This window comes from Thamnophis elegans, chromosome 2 (assembly GCF_009769535.1).
Source record: "Thamnophis elegans isolate rThaEle1 chromosome 2, rThaEle1.pri, whole genome shotgun sequence".
In the NCBI taxonomy this organism is placed as follows: Eukaryota; Metazoa; Chordata; class Lepidosauria; order Squamata; family Colubridae; genus Thamnophis; species Thamnophis elegans.
The window spans coordinates 123,423,270-123,447,336 of NC_045542.1; the positions used below are offsets into that span (position 1 = coordinate 123,423,270).

The window sequence follows — 24,067 nt, forward strand, 5'->3', positions numbered from 1 at the left end:
TCAAGTGTTTTTCATTACCTGAGTGCAGTAGCCATCAAGTAGCTGGAAGAAAGATTAATACGACAGATTTAGGGACCTAAAGCAATGATGGAGGTGTTTTCTTACAGGCTAGACTGTGGAGGTGGATTATGGATAAAGTAGATGGCTTTTCACTGGGATTAGAAATAAATTATTCTGAAAGTTTTGAAATGTTCATAAAACTTTCTTCCCACTTCCTATGCAGGAAGAAAGTTGTTCTAAACCTACATTTTTAGAAAACATACTCCAAAACAACAAGCTGCATCAAAATGGTGGCTGAAGGATTGTACAGTGTCATTAAGTAGTTCAAATGAGATTAGGTTTTCTTCTAGAAGTGCACTGAGAGAAGCAACATTATTCATCATGTATTAACTAGTGGTGGGATTCAAAATTTTTTATTACTGGTTATGTGGGCGTGGCTTGGTGGGCGTGGCTTGGCTTGGTGGGTGTGGCTTGGCTGGTGTTGCAGGGGAAGGTTCCTGGAAAATCCCCATTCCCTCCCGAATAGCTAGGACTTGGGAGGCAGAGAATAGATAAGGGTGGGGCCAGTCAGCGGTGGTATTTACTGGTTCTCCAAACTACTTAAAATTTCCGCTACTGGTTCTCCAGAACTGGTCAGAACCTGCTGAATACCACCTCTGAGGATTTAGCCAGAAAGGTTCAACCTCATATATTTCATAGGAGATCGGAGAAAAGAAAACTCACAATACTGAGGCCAAAAAAAAGTAAATTCTTGTCTCTTCAGCCGATACCAAAAATGGAGTCAGCTATGATGGAAGTATATTACCTCAGTCTCTGAGGAAAATCCAGAAATACAGAATGGGCAACAAAATGTTTGTCATGTGTTTTGTGCAAAGTTGAAGATATTAGTGGCATTAGTGGTAGTATTAGTCATATTAGTGCTAGACACTTTCTTGGGTATTTTCCCTGGAATATACAGCAGTACATCCAAACTAAATAGGGAATCCAGTAGACCCATTCTCCTGACATTTTTTTCTTCCTAGTGATTTCCTGCAACTGAAGGGTCTGCTTCCCCCCCCCCCCCAGATCAACCCAGTTTTGATCCAGTGGTTGTGACTGGATTAACCAACCAGTTTGTCACCAAAACCCGATTTCATGGACTGAATGAGACTGACTAGCCCAAAGTCACTCACTAGCCTTCATGTCTAAGGAGAGATTAGAACTCATAATCTCCTGGTTTCTAGCCAAGTGTCTTTAATCACTACTCCCTACATTTATTTTAGCCAATAAAACAGAGGAGGAAGACGGTAAATTACTCTGTTGAGCCTAGTCGAATGTACATACAGGTAGAGAAGACAATTATTCTTATTGAGACAAATGAGAAGAAAATAGCTAAGAAAAGACAGAGAAACACCAGTTCTCTGCCAAATGCTATTACTTTCTTCTTCTTTTTTATCAGCCAACTCCCATCTCTAATAACAATGTTGTGCTGCCTCCATAAAATATAAGGATTTGAATTATTATTTTTCCAGTGCAAATAATAGAACTCAATAGGAAATGGATATAACTTCTTAAATCATAGATCAAGATATTATGTTCAATAATAATTATCTTGTGGAGAGAGAGCCAAATCTCCACATGATATATAAAACTTTTTTTCTACTGATTTTAGGTTTCCTACTTTTCTACCAATATTTGTCTTCAGCTAATATTTATTTACTGAAGCTTATATGCAGCTCACAAATTGTTACGTTTTAGTTTTTCCAGCTGCTAAAATACGTTTGCCATGATCTTTAGGGAATGCAAAATACCTCTCTGTTCTTTCAAAGTATGTTATAAGACTCCATTAAACTTAAAATAACAAATAATCAGGACAATAATTTGAAAATGAGGATCTTTGGGGACTAACAGTTTCTTAAAAATGGTTTAATAAATCAGTAGGTAATCACTGCTGATCTGTATCACACTAATGCTATATAAATTTACCAACCATAAACATATGCCATCTGCAAATGTCACAGGCAGGATAATACATTCCTTGAAAGGGTCACCTAATCTTCCATTGTTGAATCTCAAAATAGCCATGCTGTGCAGATGTTCATGATAATTTCCTATTGTTGTGTATTGAAGAAAGTCCTCGCTGTTACGAATGACAGCTCGGAAGCAGCCAGGTGCGTCTTAGCCAATCAGACGTGCCTGTCAGTTGCCGAGCTGTCATCAGCGCGAGCTGTAACACGAGCCAGGTGATTGCAGTATAAAAGGCAAGCCGTTTAAACAGTTAACTGTCTTGTTAAAGCAACAACCTTGTTGATTGCTCTATTGTTTCAGCTGTTCCTGCAGCCGCCCAGCCGGCTTCATTTAATACATTGTTGCGAGTTTTGTTACACTACTTCAGCTACTGAATAAAAGGTTACAGTGTTTTAAAGGACCTGCCTGGTTTTTTTCAGTTATAATACTGGCGACGAAGACTGGGGACCTGTAACCTGAAGAAAATCAACTGCAATTTTCTTCTCTCAGTTGTTTAGAGTTCTCCTCACCGTCATGGCTGGTATGCCTACTTTTGCACCTTTTGGAGTCGGAGGTGAGACTTGGGAAGCATTCCTGGAAAGGTTTGAGTGCTTCCTGATCGCAAATAACCGCCAGGGTTATTCTCAAGCGCGAAAGTGCGGATTTTTTCTTACAGCTTGCGGTCCGGAAATGTTTGCAACTGCAAGGTCTTTTGCCGCCCCAAGAGCGGTTTATGACCTCTCGTGGCAAGAGCTCACAGATGGGCTTCAGGCTTACTATGCCCCTACCCCCTCCCAAATAGCAAGACGTTTTGCTTACCGCAGGCGCGTCCAAAAGCCTGCAGAGAATGTCAATCAGTTTTTGCAAGCTTTAAGAGTTGCTGCAGCACAGTGCGATTTCCCTGACTTAGAGGCTAATCTTGCAGAACAATTTGTCTGTGGATTAAAAGACATTTTCCTCAGACGCCGGCTTTTGGGCAAGCCTAAAGTCACGTTAGTTTATGCCATAGATGAGGCTCGTGCTGCGGAGTTGGCAGATTCATCATCCAGCGAGATAGAACGTTACCTCGCGCAGATGACAGTTGCTGGCAGTTTACCAACGGGTCAAGCCTCAACTGCCTTGGTTCCTCCTCCACTACAACAGCCAACGTACATCACCAATTTAATTGATGAGCTTGCCCCTCTTCCAGACTATTTACTTAATTTACAGGTGGACAGGATTGGGGCACAGCCCCGCAGACAGCAACCGCGTCAGCAGCAGTCTATCAGCCGTCCACTTTCTAATTCAAATGCCTGTTTTAGCTGCGGTGGTCCGCATGCCAGGGCTTCCTGCCCCTTTAAGGCTGCAGAGTGCCGCCGTTGCGGAAAAAAAGGACATTTGGCCAAAGTTTGTAGAGCTGCTCAGCCTGCTACAGCTGCATCGTCTGCTCCTCCACCTCCTTATGGGGCAGCTGCTTCAAACAGAAGTCCTCAGCCCCGCGCGTCTGCTCAGCGACAGGATAATTGCTTCAACGTCAAGCAAGCTGGCCTGCCACTTCCTGATGTCTCCATCAATTCTTCCTCAGAGGGTACGAACAAGATAATTGTCACTCCATTGATCGAAGGTCAACCTTGCGACATGGAAGTAGACTCTGGAGCTTCCAAATCCTTGTTATCGTGGGACAAATTTTCTCTTTTGTGCCCCCATGTTAAACGCTGTCACCTTTCTCCTCCTGACTCTATCTTAAAGGACTATCAGGGGTCTAGCATTTCTATTGTTGGTTCCTATAATGTCAGAGTTTCTTATGGGCAGCATTGTACAACTTTGCCTGTTTTAATTGTGCTTAAGCCCTTGCCATCCATTCTAGGTTTGGATTGGTTCAGCCCACTGGGTCTCTCAATACATGGAATTCATTCCATGACAGACACTTCTGCTGATGTGGCATTAGTTTTGTCAGATTACGCTGACATTTTTGATGGCCAGCTGGGCCGGTACAAGGGTAACCCTATCTCTCTCAACTTGGATCCCCAGGTTGCTCCCATCAGACTGAAGGCCCGCAGGGTGCCTTTTGCTTTAAGGCCCAAGGTTGAAGCCGAGCTCGACAAGCTCGTGGCACAGGGCATACTGGAGCCAGTCGACCATTCACCGTGGGAGACCCCAATTGTCATTCCAGTGAAGCCCGACGGCTCCATTAGGGTCTGTGCCGACTACAAATCCACCATCAACCTCGCCTTGCAAGCAAACCCATATCCAGTCCCTGTTGTACAACATCTGCTCCATTCCCTGGGGCAGGGTTGTATTTTTGCCAAACTGGATATGGCGCAAGCCTACCAGCAGCTTCCTGTGGATGACGATGCGGCGGCTGCCCAAACCATCGTCACCCACCGGGGGGCTTTCCGTTGTCGCCGCCTACAATTTGGCATATCCGTTGCCCCGGGGATTTTCCAGAGTCTCATGGAGCGGTTGCTCCATGGGCTTCCAGGAGTGGTACCATATTTTGATGACGTCCTGATCGCTGCAAACAGCCGATCAGACCTCATCAAAGTTCTAAGGAAAGTCCTCGACCGTTTCAGGAGCGCGGGACTTAAATTGAAACGCAGCAAGTGTTTCTTTGCTGTTCCCCAAGTGGAATTTCTGGGCTTCACAATTGACGCCCAGGGAATTCACCCTACCCCTTCAAAATTGGCAGCTATCAGGGACGCACCTGCTCCAACTTCCAAGGCGCAGTTACAATCGTTCCTGGGGCTTTTAAATTTTTATACACCTTTCATTCCACACAAGGCATCACTGGCCGAGCCCCTGCATCGGTTGCTGGACCGATCAGCGCCTTGGCAATGGGGCAGCCGCGAAGCACAAGCGTTCGCAGCTGTCAAATCCCTGCTGACGTCAGATGCAGTCTTAGTCCAATACAGTGACAAGATGCCTCTGACTCTAGCATGTGATGCCTCGCCCGTGGGTTTGGGAGCCGTTCTGAGCCATGTCCTGCCCAATGGTTCAGAAGCTCCCATAGCTTTTTACTCCCGGACACTGACATCAGCAGAAAGGAATTACAGCCAAATTGACAAGGAGGCTCTAGCTGCAGTGTCAGGAATTAAAAAATTCCACGATTACTTATACGGGCGGCATTTCACCTTGTTTACAGACCATAAGCCACTCCTTGGGCTTTTGGCAGGTGATAAGCCGACCCCTCCTATTCTATCCCCAAGAATGACACGATGGACGGAATTCTTAGCGGCGTACTCCTACGCCTTACGATACCGTCCAGGCAAGCAGATAGGGCATGCAGATGCCCTGAGTCGCTGCCCACTTCCATTGAAGGAAGTTAAACCAGTTCCTTGCCTTTCAGTTTTGGCAATTGCAGAGCTAGAATTGCCTTTGTCTGCTACAGACATAGCAGCCCACTCTCGGTCTGACCCTACTTTGGCAAAACTTCTTACTTGGGTCCTGAGAGGTTGGCCTTCTGGTACATTACCACCTCAATTCAAACATTTTAAAAACAGACAAGCAGAGCTTTCAATTCATTCCGGCTGCCTGTTGTGGGGCGACCGTGTGGTTATCCCAACGGTCCTGCAACAACAGATTTTGCAACGCCTTCATGAAAGTCATCCTGGGGTCAGTAGAATGAAAGCTCTTGCTCGCAGTTTTGTTTGGTGGCCAGGGTTAGATGCCGACATTGAAGCCTGGGTTGCCAAATGTGAGACATGCCAACAGTCTCGGCCTTCTCCTCCTTCCTCTCCCTCCCGGGAATGGGAGATGCCTCGAGGGCCTTGGTCTAGGTTACATATTGATTTCGCTGGTCCATTCCATGGGCAGGTTTTCCTTATAGTTGTGGATGCGTACTCTCGATGGGTGGAAGTATTGCTAATGCACTCCACCACATCTGACAGCACGGTGCGAGCTTTGCGACGGTTGTTCGCAACCCATGGGTTGCCAGACACAGTGGTGTCTGACAACGGCCCGCAATTTACAGCCACAACTTTTCAAACTTTCCTGGCTGAACTAGGGATACGACATGCGCTGGTTGCCCCTTACCACCCGGCAAGCAATGGCCGAGCGGAAAGGGCGGTTAGATCGGCCAAGGAGGCTTTGGGCCGGCTAAACCGTGGTGACTGGCAGGCTAGGGTGGATGCTTACTTATTGGCACAGCATTCCACACCTTGCCCTCTGACACAGAAGAGCCCCGCGGAGATGTTGATGGGCAGGCGCCTGCGGACCACCCTGGATAGATTGCATCCCGTCTATTCAGGAATTCAGTCTGGCAACCTGGGGCCTCCAACCCCATCCTGTTCTTTCCAACTGGGGGATCTAGTTTGGGCTAGAAATTATGGAGGGGACTTGAGATGGGTTCCAGCAGTTATATCACAAATAACAGGACCCGTTTCCTATAGGGTTGACTTATCCGATGGATCCTCATGGCGAAGACACCTGGATCAATTGAGGAAACGGAAGACAGCAGCCGTAGCTTCTCAATCGGATGTTCAAGGGTTTCAACTGCAAGTTCAACAAAATCTAGCCGATGTAAATGCTCCTCCCATTCCAAGGGTTCCAGATCCTTATATATATAGCCCAAACCCCTCAGAGGCAGACTACCAGCCTCATGCCCCTCCAGCATCATCTGCCACCATGTCTCATCCACACACTTCACCTTTTAGTTATGCAATTCCTCCACAATTACCACAAGGACATCGTTGCCAGGATCCGCCTGCAATAGAATTAAGGCGGTCTGAGCGAATCCGTCGTTCCCCTGCTTATTTAAAAGACTACGCGTGCTTGCGCACAGCTGGGGGGGAAGAAGTGTTGTGTATTGAAGAAAGTCCTCGCTGTTACGAATGACAGCTCGGAAGCAGCCAGGTGCGTCTTAGCCAATCAGACGTGCCTGTCAGTTGCCGAGCTGTCATCAGCGCGAGCTGTAACACGAGCCAGGTGATTGCAGTATAAAAGGCAAGCCGTTTAAACAGTTAACTGTCTTGTTAAAGCAACAACCTTGTTGATTGCTCTATTGTTTCAGCTGTTCCTGCAGCCGCCCAGCCGGCTTCATTTAATACATTGTTGCGAGTTTTGTTACACTACTTCAGCTACTGAATAAAAGGTTACAGTGTTTTAAAGGACCTGCCTGGTTTTTTTCAGTTATAATACCTATGCTGCCATCTTTGTTTTCAAATGATCTCGGTATTAGTGGAATAAATCACAGAATTTAGTCAATTAGCTGTTGAGTCAGAATTAATTAAGAAGCAAGCCAGATTTTATCTCTTTAGTTTCTAAACTTTTATCTTAGTAGTCGGAATGGTAATGTCACACAGTGGACCCATATCAGCCATGCTACGTTTAATTCTTCCTCTTCTTCAACATTTCTCAAAATTCCAGAGTTAATAAATTTTTAGAAACCACGATAGTGTGAGATTTTACAAAGATATTCACAACAGCTTAGGAAATATGATGCATTGATAGGTTATGTAGATCAAATGATCTGCAAAGGATGACACATTTGGAAGTGAAACTAATTGAGAGAAGGGTGTTCCATATTCTTGTTGTTGTTGTTATCTTTTACTCATTAAACATGAAATTCAGTCAACTAAACATTTAAAAATGTATCACAAATATTGTTGTCTGGCTCTGATGGTTGATAGGGGTTGCTGCCAGCATCCTAGGTGTCAACCAAGTTGTTTTGTTGTTATATTTCTCCTCCTGCTCCTGCTCCTTCTCCTGCTCCTCCTCCTCTCCTTCTCCTTCTTCTTCCTCATTTCCCTCCTCCTAGGGATTGTCTCCTCCTCTGATGGATTGTCTCTTTAAATGCCAAAAGATGGGTGGGGAACATGATTTTTCCTCCCCTGTTGTCTTTCTGGGCTAAGTTAAATGCTTGTTCGACTGATGCAATTACTCTGTAAATTAGACTTGAGAAATGCTACAAAATAAATGATACACAAATTGCCCTTACTAGTATTGATACCATTAATTCCAATTAAGGATCTACTTTCACCACAGTCTGGTTGATTTGAAATATCAAATCCACTTCATGTAAAATCCCTGTGTCTTTAGGTTTTTTTTTCCTGGTTTCCTAGATATCTCTTAAATATTTCAATCAAACGGAATTTTACTTTCACTGGAATTTGCCAACAATAGAAGTCACATTTTTAAAGCACATGTATGTATGTATGTATGTATGTATGTATGTATGTATAGTATAGTATAGTATAGTATAGTATAGTATAGTATAGTATAGTATAGTATAGTATAGTATAGTATAGTATAGTATAGTATATAGAGATCTTTTTTAAAAAAAACAGGTATTTTATGTTTAGTTTTATATTTAATATTTAAAATAAACCAAAATAAATAAATAAACAGGTTTCATTTTTACATCTAAAAGGTGCAACACTTGTTCTGGAAGAGGCAACAAAACCTGTTCCACTTGCCAAGGGGTGAAAAAGTTGCTACATTTCATCCAGTTGATAATAACTTGGTATGTAATCCTGTTGGTATTGTTGTTATGTTGATGTTAGCATGAAAAATCGATTGCTGCCATTGCTAAAGCCTCTTCATCACCTATGTGATGAATGTTCAACAACTCTTAATTTTGCATCCTTTCCCTGTGTGCCTTCATTTTTGTCCTTACTACTTTAAATTCTCTTTTTCACTGTTCAACTATACTGGGAATTAGTCCTCTTTCCCAGTGTTTAGCCTGATATTGCATCGGCTGTCCTGTTGATATATTTGGTACCTCACAAAAGGATGGGATAAGGCAAATGTTGAATTTGGGTGCTTTTAAAAAAAATGTAATGTAGAAGAGAGTCTATACTTTGGACTCTCAGCTACCTCTTTTTCTCTCTGAGGTTGGAGGGAGAGATTTATATATAATTATTTCTATTTAAATAATATATCACAAAAGTCACACATACTTACAATGGCATATTAATTTAAGATCTGAGTTTGGTACCTTAAGATCTCTATCATCGTCCTCAAAATCTATATACTACTACTAAAACTCTCACTATGTTTATTTGTTCATGTTTATTTCATCAATTTAGCCCAAATGATAGGATTATGCCACAACAATCTTTGAATCAAGGTACCTAAGATCCTCTCACTTAAAGAATGCATGAAAATTCTGGGACTTATCACTCCCATGGAACTGAAATTTCTACAATGTTCACATCAGTTTTATTTGCAAAGTTCTCACTGTTACAACATCCACACAGGCGTTAATCATGATTTCCGATGTTCCCTGCCAGTTTTCCACAAGCAAAATCAAAGAGGAAGCTTGCAGGAAATCAAAGGTTTCTTCCATTCCCACTTCTTTTTTGTTTGCCTGAGATCATTCTGCTTTTTTGTTTAGGAAGTAAATATTGACCTTACTGAAATTTGTTTGCCTATGAGTGGATGTTATATATCTTGATCCAAAGGTTGTTGTGGTAAATTCCACCATTTAGGCTAAATTGATGATACAAACATGAACAAATAAACATAATGGGAGTTTTACCAGTGTATAGATTTTTGAGAATGATGATAGATATCTTAAAGTTCCAAACCCAGATCTTAATTATTTCTTTATTTATGATATAGAATGTTCTTAGAATTGGTCTTCATCACAGGTAGGTCCAGCATTGGGGTAAATATAGACAGACTAACATTTATGGTTCATTTTGGTCAAATCAGACTGCACTACCTTTTTCTCAAAGGAGGACCAAACAGTTCACAGACTTGCCCAGTAATACCTAAATTTACTGTTTTTTTAATCTCAATACAATAAAATAGCAGAGTTGGAAGGGACCTTGGAGGTCTTCTAGTCCAACCCCCTGCCTAGGCAGGAAACCTTATACGGTTTCAGACAAATGGCTATCCAACATTTTCTTAAAGACTTCCAGTGTTGGGGCATTCACAACTTCTGGAGGCAAGCTGTTCCACTGATTAATTGTTCTGTCAGGAAATTTCTCCTCAGTTCTAAGTTGCTTCTCTCCTTGATTAGTTTCCACCCATTGCTTCTTGTTCTACCCTCAGGTTCCTTGGAGAATAGTTTGACTCCCTCTTCTTTGTGGCAACCCCTGAGATATTGGAACACTGATATCATGTCTCCACCTCCTTTGCTCAAGTCCTCTTATGTGAAAGCCAAAATACAGATTGTAAAACTATACATAAAATCCTAGGCTCTAAGTGCTAGAAATGAATGCAACCTACAAATACAGATACCACAGGCAACCCATAATAGTGTTCCAGTTTTCTAATACAAACACCACAGTTTTCTATGCTTCTCTTTTTATTACAGAATTTACACAATGTTATTTTCTGATTTAATTGTGCTGAAGCTATGTAAGCATTTGCACATCTCTGCAGACACACTCATTAAGCCTGGATTAAGTTGCAGTGAGAATATATCAGTTTTACTAATGAAGATATTCTTCCAAAGTATGGGTGGACAGTGGACACATTGTAAGTTAGCACAAAAATCTTGGTCCAAAAATCCAAAAAATTCTGACTGTGGGCAGAGTTTGCCTGCAATACTGCACTTAACCACTGTGCCACCAGGGCTTATTGGAGTGGTTTAGTTGTAGGACAGGGGTGTCAAACTGGCAGCCAGTGGGCCAGATGCATCATGTGCAGGCCACACCCACTCCAGCTTCATAAAGGCAAAGCACATCATAATACATGATCAAGTTTGACACCCATGCTGTAGGATACCCTTTGCTTTGAAACTCATTGAGAAACAAACCCTTTATCACTTGACTAAAACAGCATGAGACAAGTACTTAATTGTAATAAATAACATGATTTCTCACAAGACAACGGTTGCCTTTATTCAAAATTACATACTTGTTATACTTCCTTGTCAGTTTTTTACCAGGATAATAAGCAAGGTATTTTGTTTTCAGAAGCATCGGGATAGGATTGGTTTGTATTTTTAAAATTAAATGAGAATGTCAGAAAGGGATTATTTGTTTTGAATAATGTTAAGAGCCGTGGTGGCGCAGTGGTTAGAATGCAGTACTGCAGGCTACTTCTGGTGACTGCTGGCTATCAGCAGATCGGCAGCTCAAGTCTCACTGGCTCAAGGTGAAAGGAGGACCCAGATTTTTTGGGGAGGAATATGCTGACTCTGTAAACTGCTGAGAGAGAGCTGTAAAGCACTGTGAAGTGGTATATAAGTAAGTCTATGTGCTATTGCTATTTGAAGCCAGCCTTTTACGATCTCTGTCAGACCTGGAAGCCATTTTTTACCTTTGAGACTTCAGGCCTGCTACATTTTCTAATGTGGGAAAATGGGAGGGGGATTATATAAAGTGTGGGTGATATATAGTCAAACTAACATTCTTTCTCAGAGAGTCAAGGACACCTTGCAGCTGCGATGAGATGAGGTGACTGGGAGGCATCTCCAGTTTTGGATGGTGCCTGATTGGACCATGTGATGGACATGTGGGTGTTGGGCAGGAACTTGAACTTTCTTTTCGGTGGGGAAAACCTGAAAATTTTCAGACATGGGTTTTCCCAGATGTGCCAATATGACATCTCTAATAAAATGGAACTTTGAGAAAACTCAAGCTTCAGAATCTTCTTTCGTTAGGGATGTTACTTTGAACCCCGACAATCTCTCTATCTCAGTCTCTCCCTCGCTCCTTCCATGGCTCACCCTATAGTAAATTCTGCTTACTTTCCAAACACTCCTTCCATCTTATTTCTAATAGGAAAAAGAACCTTATTGATCAGAAAACAAAATTTACTTGCACCAAGGACATTTACACAAAAAAGATGAAGAACGAAGAGCTTGGCCTTTGAATGACTATTTCTTTCACTTTTAAATCCATGCTTATCCTTTCCAGTTCCTCTGAATCTTGTTTTGACTGTGGGCTTTCATTATGAACTAGTTTACCTTAGCTGACCTCTTCTTTTATTGCTGTGCTACTGTCCTCTTAACTTGTCTTTCACAAGCTGATTATTTTCCTCCCTGTCCAGTTATCCATTCGGCGCAGAGCAAACTGTTAATACAGTTTGTCAAACTCGTGGCGTCATGTTGTCACATGACGAATTGTGACTTTTTTCCCCTTCACTAAAACTGAGGTGGGTGTGGCGAGCGTGTGACGCATCCCAGCCCGCAGGCCGCAGGTTTGACGCCCGGTATGAATACGTCTATCTTTTTAAACCAACTGCGGTGTTGTGCCTTACCTGTATGTATGTATGTATATATGTATGATTTTGCATCAGGGAATCCAAAACTTCACCATCACACTTTCCTTTACTGTCTTCTTAAGATACACCTTTCCTAAAAATCCAACACAAACACAAATGAACAATGAAAACAATGCAATTAAAATTTGGGAAAGGTGGATTTATTGTGACAATCTAACTACAAAGTTCTTCATCCTCCCCTAGTACACCTTACAGTTTGGGAAACCTCATATTAAATCCTTCTCCCCCCCCCCCATCCTTCTCTAAACTTTTTTTTATCTTCCAGGAAAAACAATGTATATGAATTCATTTCTGAACATCAGCTAAGCTTTCCAAGAGATCTGCTCAGTAAAGCTATGGGGGAAAATGTACTTAAAGATGAAAATACTCTGGTAAGTACAATAATACTTCTTTAAGGCACAGTTCCTGGTGTCTGCAAATGATACCTCCAGATCCTTATTGTTTCCTCCTCCTCCTCCTCCTCCTCCTCCTCCTCCATCATCATCATCATCATCATCACTAGTACCAGTAAAAAAGGCAACTAGAAACAACAACATGATTTAATGTTATAATTCATCAGGGATGTGCAGTCAGGGGAGGCAAGGGACGCAGGGCCTCACCACTGTCATCATGAAAAGAAAAAAAATGTAAAAGGAAAAAGGCTGAGGTAGTTGCATCCCGCCCCTATGGCGGACACAGCGCCGGGGTATCCGAACGCCCCGCTGTGGCATCCAGCATAGAGGCGTCCCGCCCCTATGGCGGACACTGCGGTGGGGTGCTCAGCGCCAGGATGTCCGAACGCCCTGCCGCTGAGTCCGACATAGGGCGGCTTTTGCCTGCTTGCCTCACCAGCCATAAACCTCACTGCACATCACTGTAATTCATGTATTACCCCATGTAACTTTATCTAGCATTGTTATATTAAACGCAGTTGGGCTTTCATTGTGATTTTGACTATATACTTAAACTGTGTTCATATATTGGCTAATTAATTACTAGAATGGTTTTTCCAAACCTCTAATTTCTGGAGCTATATTCCAATCCACTGGAAAGGGAACACTTCAGAGAAAATGGCCTACTTCAGCTATTTGCTCCTGCTTTTGTTACAAGATTCAACTGTCTTTATAAGTCTTTGATTAGTATTTAATATATTTGATCTTGGTTTGCAGCTGGTAGTTATGCCACTCTCATAGCTTGGCGTCTCATAAACATCTGCACCATATTTTTTTATTTTGTTAAATTTATATGCCTGTTCTGTTAATCAATAAAGCTAAATCTTTAAAAAAAATTGTAAAGTAATGACATTACTCCAACTCATATGCCTGGTGTCCTAATAAAAACAATGGATGGGTGGGCATGATCGGAAAGGAAGGAAGGGAAACTTTAAAAAAAAAACCAGCGGCAACTCAGAGGAATAAAACAATAGCAATAGCAGTTAGACTTATATACCGCTTCATAGGGCTTTCAGCCCTCTCTAAGCCGTTTACAGAGTCAGCATATTGCCCCCACAGTCTGGGTCCTCATTTCACCCACCTCGGAAGGATGGAAGGCTGAGTCAACCTTGAGCCAGTGAGATTAGAACCGCTGAACTGCAGATAACAGTCAGCTGAAGTGGCCTGCAGTACTGCACTCTAACCACTGCGCCACCTCGGCTAAAACGTATAGTTTTTGAAGGTTTTTTTTTAATGTTTCAGGTATATCCTCTTGTTGATTTCCCTAATGCTGAGATCTCACTGGCTTCACAAAGAGCTATCGCAGAACATCATGGCCCACTCACCAGCACATCTCGCATCCTACGGCAGGTATATCAAAACAGGATTTTCAAATCATGAATCCTATCCAAACTTTAAACTCAGTACATATGAGAAATTTGGAAACCACAACACTACGTTAGAAACAACAAGCAGGGAAAAATAACTGTTAGTGATATCCGTGTTTCCCCCAAAATAAAACCCTGTCAAATTTTTTGCCTCCAAAAAAGGGACCAGGTCTTATTTTGGCGGGGACGTCATCCACTGGCTCACCTCACTGTGTGCATTTGCTGTCAGAGATCATCAGGAACTTATTTTTTTGTGGTCAGCAAGGCTTTCCTGGAGGCCTCTGCAGCCGATAACAGAGCTCCGGACCAATCTGGAGTTCTCTTATCAGCTGTAGAGGCCTTCAGCTGTAAAGCCTTGCTGGCTGCAGAAGAAGTGGGGCAGCAAGTCCGGTGTCGGTGTGTGTGAGAGGCCTGGCTGCAACTATCCAAAGGTAAGTAGTAGGGCAGCTCCACCCCCATCACCACACTAGCTTAATTTTTACCCGTGCACCCTGGCGTGGAGGGGTCTTAATTAGGGCTTATTGGGGGTGGTAGGGCTTATATTGAGTGCACATGTAAAAATCAAGCTAGGACTTACTTTCGGGTAGGTCATATTTTGGGGAAAACATAGTATTTCACTGTATCTGCTGTGTGTTTTGTAAGGAAGAAATGCATAATTCCTAATAATTGGTTATTGCAGGGGCCGGTGACCATGCAAATTGGGAGATCTTAATGTTTGCTTGTTTTACTTATAAGTAGCTAATTTAAGAAGTGGTGTTGGCAGATGGGGAACATAACCTTTTTTTTTATCTGCATACTTTTCCAAGAGAAATATTTCCCCAGACTGGTTTCTGTGGGAGATTATAAATATTTTTCCCATTTTAATCTGGAGGAAATCTGGGTGGTTTATATGTGTCAAAAGCATAGTAAAAATAATACCAATAAACATTAATCAGTTGCAAGAATGGCTCAAATGAAATATACTTTGAAATCATTATTGCAATCATCAAATGCAGTAATAGCTAAAATGGAAGATACTTAAACATTACTCACTTAAAACCACTCACACAAAGATTGAGGCTGGAAACTTGCTGAATTTTGGCACACATCCCACTGAAACAGGTGATTTTAACAATGACTTCCTGAATAAGCCACAATTGGATTATTTATGCAACACATCAAATCTTTTCTCATGAAAAGGCATCTTCAGACTTTGCAAAAGTTACAGTAAGGAGGCATAGCAGTTTTGAAGGACAGAGTAAACCTTAGAAATAAAGATAATGTTGGAAGATGTGCATTAATCTTCCATAAATCCTTTGGAATAGGCCGTGTTTTCATCATAGATTGATACATTAGATTAGATTGATACAAAATCAGATGGAAATTTAGCAGGAGAAACCAGATCAAGAGACTTGTTGCAATGTTTCATTTATGCACCAGGTGGCAGAGTGACTACATGATCGGAGAGCACTTTCTCCCTCATAAGGGATTCACCCTCAGTGTTGCTCTTAAAAAAAATAGCAATAGCAATAGCAGTTAGACTTATATACTGCTTCATAGGGCTTTCAGCCCTCTCTAAGCGGTTTACAGAGTCAGCATATTGCCCCCAACAACAAAAACCCTTCTTGCCAAACATTTTAATTGAATAGTTGTTTAAAAATATACACTTTCTGTTTTAAAATGTCTCTCTATCACACAACTGAATGTGATCATCATCCATATTATGTTAGTGTAAAGCTAAAGGTTCCCTCACACATATGTGCTAGTTATTCCCGACTCTAGTGGGGTGGTGCTCATCTCCATTTCAAAGCTGAAGAGCCAGCGCTGCCCAAAACATCTCTGTGGTCATGTGGCTGGCATGGCTAAATGCCAAAGGCCATGGAACACTGTTACCTTCCCACCAGAGGTGGTCCCTATTCTTTCTACTTGCATTTTTACATGCTTTCGAACTGCTAGGTTGGCAGAAGATGGGACAAGTAATGGGAGCTCACTCCATTATTCAGCGTTAGGGATTCAAACCGCCAAATTGCTGACCTTCTGATCGACAAGCTCAACATCTTAGCCACTGAGCCACAGTGTCCCTACTATGTTAGTATATAATCAGTTATATCATAGTTGCTCAATATTTTGATGTACATTAACTAAGATGTACATTGAGAACTCAGAAATGTGGACAAGAGGAATCCAGGAATCTGAACACGAATACTGTATCTTCTGCAACATGAAGAGATGACTCATCAACCTACCAGAAGATTCAGAATTAATTTGGAATAAAATGGGAAATGTGGTGAATATATATTAAATTAGATTGAGTTATTTTAGAAATCTAATCTGCTAAAGAATTAGTCACATATTGCACTTCAAGAAATTTATTTTTTCTGGCACAGAGTGGGTACATAGTTGCATTTTATTTTGTGGTAGGATTTGCATATTTTTTTGTAATTATTATGTTACTATTGCCTTTATATCTCTTCCTCTGAGGCTAATGTAGTGTGCACACCGTTCTCTTCATTTTATACCCACAACAACAGAGATAGTTGGAGTGAATGAGTGTGATCGGAACTGTGTCCCCTTGTGAGCTATGCATTATCCTAATTACCCTGCCTGCTGTTTTTAATTTCTCTATTGTATTATCTCTTTTTAAAATATATTTTATTAAAAGTTTGTTTTCTTAACATAAAATAGAAATAGAAATAAAAACAATGGAAAAGGGGAAGGAAAGAGGATTGTGGAGATAAACTGAAGGGAAACAGAGTAAGAAATTTTAAAAAAGAAGCAAAAAGCAGTAACTTCCAACTTTTTTTGGTGCATTAAGATACGGAGTAAAGTTATGGTATCAACTTTTTAGTTATACCAAATAGTTACTACAGTAGAACCTCTGGTCACAAACACTTCTCACCATTATCAAATCGGGTTCCAACCAAAAAATTCACATTTTGTTTTCTCGGTCAATTTCCCCTTCCACACCATTTTTTTTTTATAAGCACCACATTTCTAAAATTAGGTTCATGTCACGACCAAATCGGTTGGCAACCAAAGTTATGGAATGAATTATGGTTGTGACCAGAAGGTCTACTGTATTAGTCATTTTTATTGCAGACATCCATTTAATTGGCAAAACCCAAACCCAAAGTTTCTCTCCCCCAACTCCTCTTTCATGCAGAGGCCCAGAAGCATCTTTGAAATACAGGTAGTCCTTGACTTACAACCATTCATTTAGTGACTTTCTGAAGTTAAAAAAAACTTTTGATCATTTTTCACAGTTACGACCTCTGCAGCATCTCCATGGTCATGGGATTGAAATTCACATGTTTGGCAACTGATTCATATTTGTGATGGTTGCAGTGTCCTGGGGTCATGTGAACAGCTTTTATGACCTTCTGACAAGCAAAGTCAATGGGGAAAATCAGATTTACTTAACAATCATGTTATTAACTTAACGATGGCAGTGATTCACTTTACAATGAAGGCAAGATTGGCATAAAATGGGGCAAAACTCACTTAACAACTCTCTTGTTAGCAATGGAAATTTCGGGATTAATTGTAACTGTAAGTTGAGGACAACCTGTAACCCCAAAACTATTTACATTCTTGTCCCCAATTAATGGACCCAGCTTCGCCATCTCTGCCATCTTTTCAATCCATTCCTCCATTATGGGAATTATCATTTCTTTTCATATCTGGGCATATAGAATTCTTACAGCTATCAATATGTATAGCATGAAGTTCCATTTTTCCTTCCATTTTTTTAACTAATAGTCCTAGAAGAAAACTTTCTGCTTTCCATTATAAGTCCATTTTTTAAATCTTCTGATTTAAATCATGAATTTTTTCCCAATATTTCTTTGCCTTATCACATGTCCACCACAAGTTATTTTTTTAAAAACCACCCTTCTTATGCTTACATTGCAACAAACATTTATGTGGAGTTGAATACACTGGTATATCACTTTATAGAAATTCGGGGAACTCTATGCCCAAGAGGGTTAAGGCAGTGTTAGAAAATAATAGTGGCCACACAAAATATTGACACTTTGGGCCCCATTTGGACATTATCACTTAGGGGTGTACTCATTTTTGTTGCCAGCAGTTTAGACATTAATGGCTGTGTGCTGTGTTATTTTGAGGGAACAGCACATTTATGCTGTTATACAAGTTGTATACTCACTACTTTACATTGTAGCCAAGTGTCAGTTCTTCAGTGTTGTCACATGAAAAGATATACTTAAATATTTAAAAAATGTGAGGGGGGTGTACTCAACTTCTGTGATATATTATATATATGCACGATCATTGAATATGCAAGATAGTGGCAGCTAGGAAAGAATGATGTTGAGGTGTTTGGCCATGGAGAGAAAATGAATGAAAATCAAATTGCAAGACAAATATATGAAGGAAGAGTGAATAGTAAGAGGAAAAGGGAGACAAGGGTTGTCATAGTAGGGAAGAGATCCTCAAAAAGGATACTATAAAAAAGGGAACAGCATATGGACATGGTGGAAGTGAGGATGGGTTGCAAGGATAGAAAGTTATGGAAAAACATAACTAATGGATATCTTTTCTTAATCCCATACTTTTCAATTAGCAATAGCACTTGGGCTTTTATACTACCCCATAGTGCTTTATAGCACTCTATGGGCAGTTTACAATGTGAGCATTATTTGTATATCGACCCCAACAGTCTGGCTGTTCATTTTATCCACCTTGGAAGGATGGAAGCTTGAGTCAACTTTGGATCCCATCTCAAACTCTGGGCAGAGTTTGCCTGCAATACTGCAATTTAAACACTCCACAACCAAGAACAATTTCTCTGACTTACCTTTTTTTCCCTTGCTGATCATGAACTTGCTTAGAAGGTATTATAGAGGCAAACCATTTTTGAACCATTTCTAAAAAAAATAGCATGGATGTGTCAATAACATTACCAGAAATAAATCTGGAGCTGAAGATGATTTTATTTTTATTTGTGTTGTTGCAGTTTAGACTTGAAAAGAAGATCCTTACATATTAAAACACAAATAGAAATCATTTACTAGTTCAAACAAGGCCTAGTATATATAGACATTGCTCTTCTAATCCTTAACCACAATTTATGCAGTTCCACTTTTCTTGATTCTGTCTTTCACACAGGCCAGTCTTCATACTTACTCAGGAGGAGACATGAGTGAGCATCAAGATATTTGCTGCAATAATCAATTATTGTTAAATGTTTAGAAACCTATCAAGGCCTCCATGTGAATATAATGGTTAAAGGATGTGATAAGTAGGGAGCCTTTTCTATTTATTGTCCCTTTTTAAGAGGAGGATTGATGGAGGTACTAAAGATTAGAGAGACTTTGAGGAAAAGCAAAGAGGATAATCCTATGTGACTGGAAAGAAAGTCACTCTCCTGTTTTTAAGAAATGGATTAGGCTATGAATTCATTATATAATTTTGAAAAATCTTTGTGCTCTGAAACTGAAAATGAGGAGTTGACACATTATGTTGTATAATCCAGATTACAGTCAATGATTGGATGAATTACACAAAGGTATTTATGGTTATCATATGAGGTAGGACTTCCATTGTACTATTGCCACTATCATGTTGCCTTTTTTGAACACTTCTGTTGATGCCAATGCAAATAAGATGTAGTTGAGGAAAATATGAATTCCAAAAACTCTACTCTTGTCACCCTTATTTGGGAAGAAACCTGTGTAAAACTCTGTAATCTTACTTCAGGATACACAGTCAAAGGATCTGGTTTATCCTTAAAGCACGGCTCTCCAAATCTCCAAATTTGTAAGACTTGTAGACTTCAACTCCCAGAATTCCCCAGCCAGTGTGAGGAAAACTGGGAATTGAAGTCCACAAGTCTTAAAGTTGCCAAGTTTGAAGATCCCTGCTTCAAAGGACTCCCATAGCTTGGAAATGTTTTCTGTGTTTTCTTTAAAGTTGCTTTTAGCTTTAAGTTTAAAGGACTCAGGCAGATGGAATCTACTATGGATGACACCAGCTAACACTTATGGTACTAGCAGAATATCTCTGAAATTATGGCATACTGAATCATTTTTATTCCTTCACTTTGCTTTCACTCAGCTTGTTTTTCACTTAATGGAAAGGGTTTGCTCATGTCAAGGAGAGAATAAATAAAAGCAAGCATCTTTAAAAGTATCTCTGACACCAGCCTTTTCAAGTGAGAAGTACTCTTCCTCTTAAGAAATGTATTTTCTCTGTCTGTTGGGATGTATATAAAGGTGAAAAAAACACCCCAAATAAAGTGTTTTCTAAGCAGAAAATTGAACCAAAGGGAATATATACTTTTGATTTCCCCATCTCTCTCAACCCTTGCCACTCTCTCTTGTAAACATTACTTGCCTTCCCCACGGCCCCCGAACATGGAATAAGGGTGCAAATAGTTCTGCTTTTAATATAGGAAAGTTTAGATTGAGTATTGGAGGGATATTAGAGCTGCTTGTAGACCGATGGGAAAATGGATACATTATGGAACTAAGGGAACATTACTGTCCTCTCCCCACCAGAGATGGACTAGAAGACATGGGACAGAGAGGGTGGAACTGGAGAAATAGCAGAAAATGAGTAGGACACAATTTTAAAACTACTTGGGAGAGCCAAGACTTGTTGTGTCCAACACTTGTTGTGTTCCTGGCTTCTTGTTTCTGTTCCTATAAGGCAGTCCTGGTTGGAGAGAGGAACCTGAACATCCTAGCATTATAAGTCACCAGCATTGTGGTCATTGGAGGGGAGATACATTAATACAGTATGGAAACAAGGTAGCATAGCAACTCTATCCTAGTAGTACTCAGCAAAGAAAGTGAACTGGGGACTAATAGATAAATTGTTCCATGTGAACGGAAATCCACTTATCTCCACTCTTGAGCAGATAACTCCTTTCTGGGAAGTAGGTTGTCACATTGTCAGAATTCCTTGCTTCAAAATGTTGCAGGTCAACTTTAGATCTATGTATAATAAAAGTTCATCCATCCATGTCCCATATATAACTGAGACTCGGTTGGGTAAGGACAGTGATGTCATCCTATCTGAAATCTGTCTTGTACAAACCTCTGACTAGAGAAAAGGGATGGCCTTCAGATTTCAGATTTTCAGATTTTATTTGGATTTATAGGCCTCCCTTTTCCCTGAGGGGACTCAGGGCGGCTTACAATCATTAGGGAGGGGGTGCAATTCAAAACAAACAATATGTGAACAAAATAAATAACGTAATAAAAACACAACTTGCATTCAACATTCAACACTCGGGTGGGGCAAATTAGAGACTTATCCCCAGGCCTGTTGGGATAGCCAGGTCTTAAGGGCTACGCGGAAGGCCTGGACGGTGGTGAGGGTGCGTATCTCGATGGGGAGATCGTTCCACAGGGTCGGAGCTGCAACAGAAAAGGCTCTCCTCCGTGTAGTCGCCAGTCGGCATTGACTGGTGGATGGGATTCGGAGGAGGCCCAGTCTGTGTGATCTTATCGGTCGGAGGGAGGTAATCGGCAGAAGGCGGTCTCTACATGAGGAGTGCGATACCTGAAGAGTATTTGGAAGCTGTAGCTAGAATGGACAGTTCTGGGAAGTTCTAAGACTTCACACGTCACTGCTATTGTGCGAGTTGCATTGGTTACATTTTGCTTCTGGGTACAATTCAAGGTGTTCATTGTTAACTATAAAGCCCTACATGGCATGGGATTAGGGTATCTGAGGAGCCTGTCTTTCCCTAATGGGACACATTCAGCCCACTCATGCAAGTGAAAGAGGTCTGCTGTATATCCCATATGCTAAGGAATTGAAGCAGATGTAGGTCAAGGAGAAGACGACTCTTTTCTGCAGTGGCCCCATCCCTGTGAAACATCCTACTGCCAGATGTGAGAATTGTCCCCTCTCTTTTGGCCTGTTAAAAGAAGGGTTAAAGGAAGGGTGTTAAAATCTGGCTTGCTGACTGGCCTAGGGCCATTCACCACTGGAAGTGGCTGATGGGGTAAGAAGACCTCATCCAGTCTCGTCCATCTCTAATTTTCAATTTTAGTACTGTTTTTAATCATACTTTAACTGTGCAGTTTTAATGTTTTAATTATATATTGTTTACTTATTTTATAACTTGTAATTCATCCAGGGTCACCTTGTAGGGTAGATAGGCAGGATAAAACTTTAATCAATGTGTAAATAAAATAAATAAATCTCTCATAGGTTCTGAGATACTGTGATGTAAATACCTATGTGGTAGGTTGAAGCTGTGTGGAACCTATGGCTGGATTTGTCTAAATTGTGGAATGATAAAGATGTCAGCAGCTTGAAAGAGAGCTACATTTTTCCCTCTTCCAGAACTTCTGGCATTTAAGATTGGCACTAGGAGAATCAGGCAGTCATAATGGTTTAGGTACTTAAACAATGGCAGTAAATTGTTCAACTATTTATTTACATCTATCCTTCTTGCTTCTTTTATCCCTGTGAATAAGACAATGATGTAGTAAAGACACGAGTACATTGCCAAATATCTGCCTCCTGTAAGGCATGTTTGTTTCATGCACAAGGATCGCACCATATGGTAGAAAAATGGAAATCCTCATGCTGAACTTATAAAAATATATTTTGTATTAGTACAGATTAAGTATGTAATGTAGATAATATTTCCCCATCACATATAGCATCCAGCCCAATAAAGCAATGTTTTGTGGGGCAGGATAACTGTTTATTTGCTGAGGGGCTCAACCAATTGTCTATGTCAGTCACACAATCAATACTTTCATGTGGTATTTTAAATTGGGTGGAAGGGGTGTCAAACTCTTGTATGGAACACATTCAATAATATTCTCAGTTTATAGGGACAGTTATTAAATATTTCTAGTTTTGACCTGTGCGTCAATAACCCAGGAAACTAAAACATATGATATGCATTTCATAATTTTGTTGAGTCTTTTATATGATGGATTTAGAAATCAGAGTCCACAAATCCAGATTTGGATTTCTTTTTAGCCTGCAAATGGCACATTTAGTAGACATGGGTTTACTTTGCCAAATCCCTTAATAGAAAGACTCTGATACATTTATTGTATGGATACAAGATACAGTGCCTCCCCCCAATTATACCCAGTATATTAAATGTAATGATAATAATTTCACAGTCCACAATCCACTTATTTCTTACTATATATTTTCTATATATACATATGGAAAATAATACAGAGAGAGAGAAAACACAAAACACATTAGCATTATCTGTTTTATTTCTGGGTTCTATTGTGACACACAGTAGATTTCATTGTTTAAAGCATGCCCACAACTTTAGAGTCCACATTAGTGTGTCAGAAAACTCAACTAAAATAATATTCATGAGATGCTAATTGTGCATGCCCAAAGTATGCATATATTTTAATAAAACAAGAGATAGAATTTCCAGTAGATAGCAGAGTGCAGACCTCAGCGTGAGAACTCTATTATATCTGATGACAATGATATTTTATTTTGTTTTCTCAGCGACAGACCATAGAGCTAATTCCTGTGACTGAAGTCCATTATCGATATGCTGCAAAGTCATATATTTATTATATCTACGGAACAGAGAACAAAGTCTATGCCCTGGACTATCCACAAAGATACTGTTGTGGCTGCACTATAATCTGACAGTGAAATTCTTCATATAAAACAAGCTATTTTTATGTTCTAAATTATCTAGAGTGGGATGATATGGATTTCCTGCTTACTGCTGTGATAAGCTTTGTTATCCTACTCCTCCAGATAAGAAAGAAGAAGGCATGATAATAAAATGTCCTAAATCCTATTTCTACTTTTGTTAAAACAACATATATCTAAATATGTATCTTTAAATATATGTGTCTAATATTATTTTCTGGAAAAATAGCACCTTGGAGAATAAACTATGTATATATTCTCTAAATCTACTGTGTTGTAGAGTAATCACTATTGCATCTATAGGAGTACAGATTTAAGCAGATGTATGAGGCGATGGAAACAGGAATAATTCTAGAAACCTCCAGACTAGCTAGTTATTATATATGGGTTAAGGCCATTTTCTTTAAAATTTGGATTGTTTTGCATGTGATTTTGGTTAAGAGAGAGACAATGAAATTCAGTTCTTCCCTTTTAGTTATCAAAGAACAGTTCCATGTGCATTATGTATAGAGATAAAAT

General features: G+C 40.4%; 1 protein-coding gene across 2 annotated transcripts in view; it reads left to right on the forward strand.

Annotated features, from left to right (window-relative positions):
- SSUH2 (ssu-2 homolog) overlaps window positions 1-23,813 on the forward strand; it is a 56,513-nt gene extending 32,700 nt beyond the window's left edge. The window contains exons 9-12 of one of the 2 annotated variants that reach the window (XM_032211811.1): window positions 8,333-8,425; window positions 12,407-12,512; window positions 13,815-13,922; window positions 23,393-23,813. In XM_032211811.1, the coding sequence (XP_032067702.1) occupies window positions 8,333-8,425; window positions 12,407-12,512; window positions 13,815-13,922; window positions 23,393-23,539 (454 nt within the window). In that variant the 3' untranslated portion in view covers window positions 23,540-23,813. The remainder of the gene's footprint in view (window positions 1-8,332; window positions 8,426-12,406; window positions 12,513-13,814; window positions 13,923-23,392) is intronic. The other variant, XM_032211812.1, reaches the window with a different exon arrangement.
- Window positions 23,814-24,067: the final 254 nt, after the last annotated feature.